At 61.0% G+C, this 1,334-nt stretch overlaps 1 protein-coding gene across 1 annotated transcript; it reads right to left on the minus strand.

Moving 5' to 3' along the window:
• Nucleotides 1–15: 15 nt before the first annotated feature.
• On the minus strand, nt 16–1,142 carry H310_10885 (hypothetical protein; the record flags this gene model as incomplete). Its single annotated transcript, XM_008877370.1, has 2 exons — nt 16–59; nt 89–1,142. 2 exons carry the CDS (start codon nt 1,140–1,142, stop codon nt 16–18), a joined length of 1,098 nt encoding a protein of 365 aa, XP_008875592.1.
• Nucleotides 1,143–1,334: the final 192 nt, after the last annotated feature.

Consider the following 1,334-nt stretch of genomic DNA (forward strand, 5'->3'; position numbering starts at 1 on the left):
ACGTCGAGGGCGCTCTCAAAGCACACGCTGCTGCCAATCCACGTCGTCTTGCGGTCGAACTGCATGTCGAGGATCTTCCACGGCAGACCCCTCTTGAGCCCTTCCTGGGTGAACCGTGGAAAGTAGTTGAACGAGCGCACTTCCCTCAATGCGACGTCGCGCATGCCGGCCATCGCCAGGTCATTTAGCAGCAGCGTCATCGCGTCGGTTTGCGCGACTTGAGCAAGAGGTTGGTCGTAGTACTGATACGCGACGCGGGTCTGGCGCCCGCGGATCAAGTCGCCCCAGTTGGTAGAGCTTCGGTACTGCAGCGTGAGTTTCGAGTTGCGAAGTGCGCTGAGGCGGCCGCCTTGGGTCATGCGGTAGTGCCAGATCTGGGCGGCGGTTTCCACTGGCGACGGCTCCGAGTCGAACACGGACGTGACAAACGCCGACGCCGTGTACGTCCCGATCAAGATCGCGCGTTCTTCCGCCGTCAGGTCTGCGATCAACGACGCATGCAGGCTCAAATCGATGGCCATCACAACGTGGTCGCACTCGATCTGGACGAGTCGCCCACCCTGCTTGTACGTTACGGTTGGCTTGGACACGCCGTCCAGGCCGCGAGTGATGCGGGTGGCTTTGGCGCCATACACGACCTCCATCGCGGGGCGATGGGCTCGCGAGATAGCGTGCCAGATGCTCTGGAAACCCTTGGAAAACTGGTACGCACAAGGGGCGTGAGCGATTTGAGCTGACATGATCTTGGACACTGCCTGCGGATGGGACCACCACAGAAAGTAGAACGCCGGGATGTTTTCCAACACGCCGTAGCCTTGTTGCTGCTGCGAGAAGCGAAACATCCCAGTGAGGGCGGTCAAGTTGTTGGCCTTGATAAAGTCCATGGCGGTCATGTCGAGGAGGCGCCAGTCCTTGGGCTGCGGCGGGAGGCCGTACTCGTACGATCCTAAAATCTGGCGGTGGAGCGTAATGTACCGCGCCGCCTGCTCTTGAAACAGCGCCTGGAGCTGCGCGGTGGACGCGCCGCGAGGGAACGACGCAGGGGCGTTCTCTTGAATCGACCGAAGGAGGTAGTGCGGGAAGTCCTGAACCGTCGACGGGTCAGCGTCATCGGCCCCCGCACTCTGCCCCATCGTGTACATGTAGTTGGGTTGCTCGAACGCAAACGGGAACTTGGTGTTGGTCGGGTCGTACTCTTGAGCAAGGTCGAAGATCGGCGTGTACGTGTCCAGCGAAAAAACCGTGCCCAGCTCGTGGGGCCGCCGGTAGGCATCGGACGCCGTCGCCGATTTTCCCCCGACGTGGTAGGTCGCTTCGAGAACTCGGATGTTGGT

This window comes from Aphanomyces invadans, assembly GCF_000520115.1.
Source record: "Aphanomyces invadans strain NJM9701 unplaced genomic scaffold supercont1.28, whole genome shotgun sequence".
NCBI classification, from domain to species: domain Eukaryota; phylum Oomycota; class Saprolegniomycetes; order Saprolegniales; family Verrucalvaceae; genus Aphanomyces; species Aphanomyces invadans.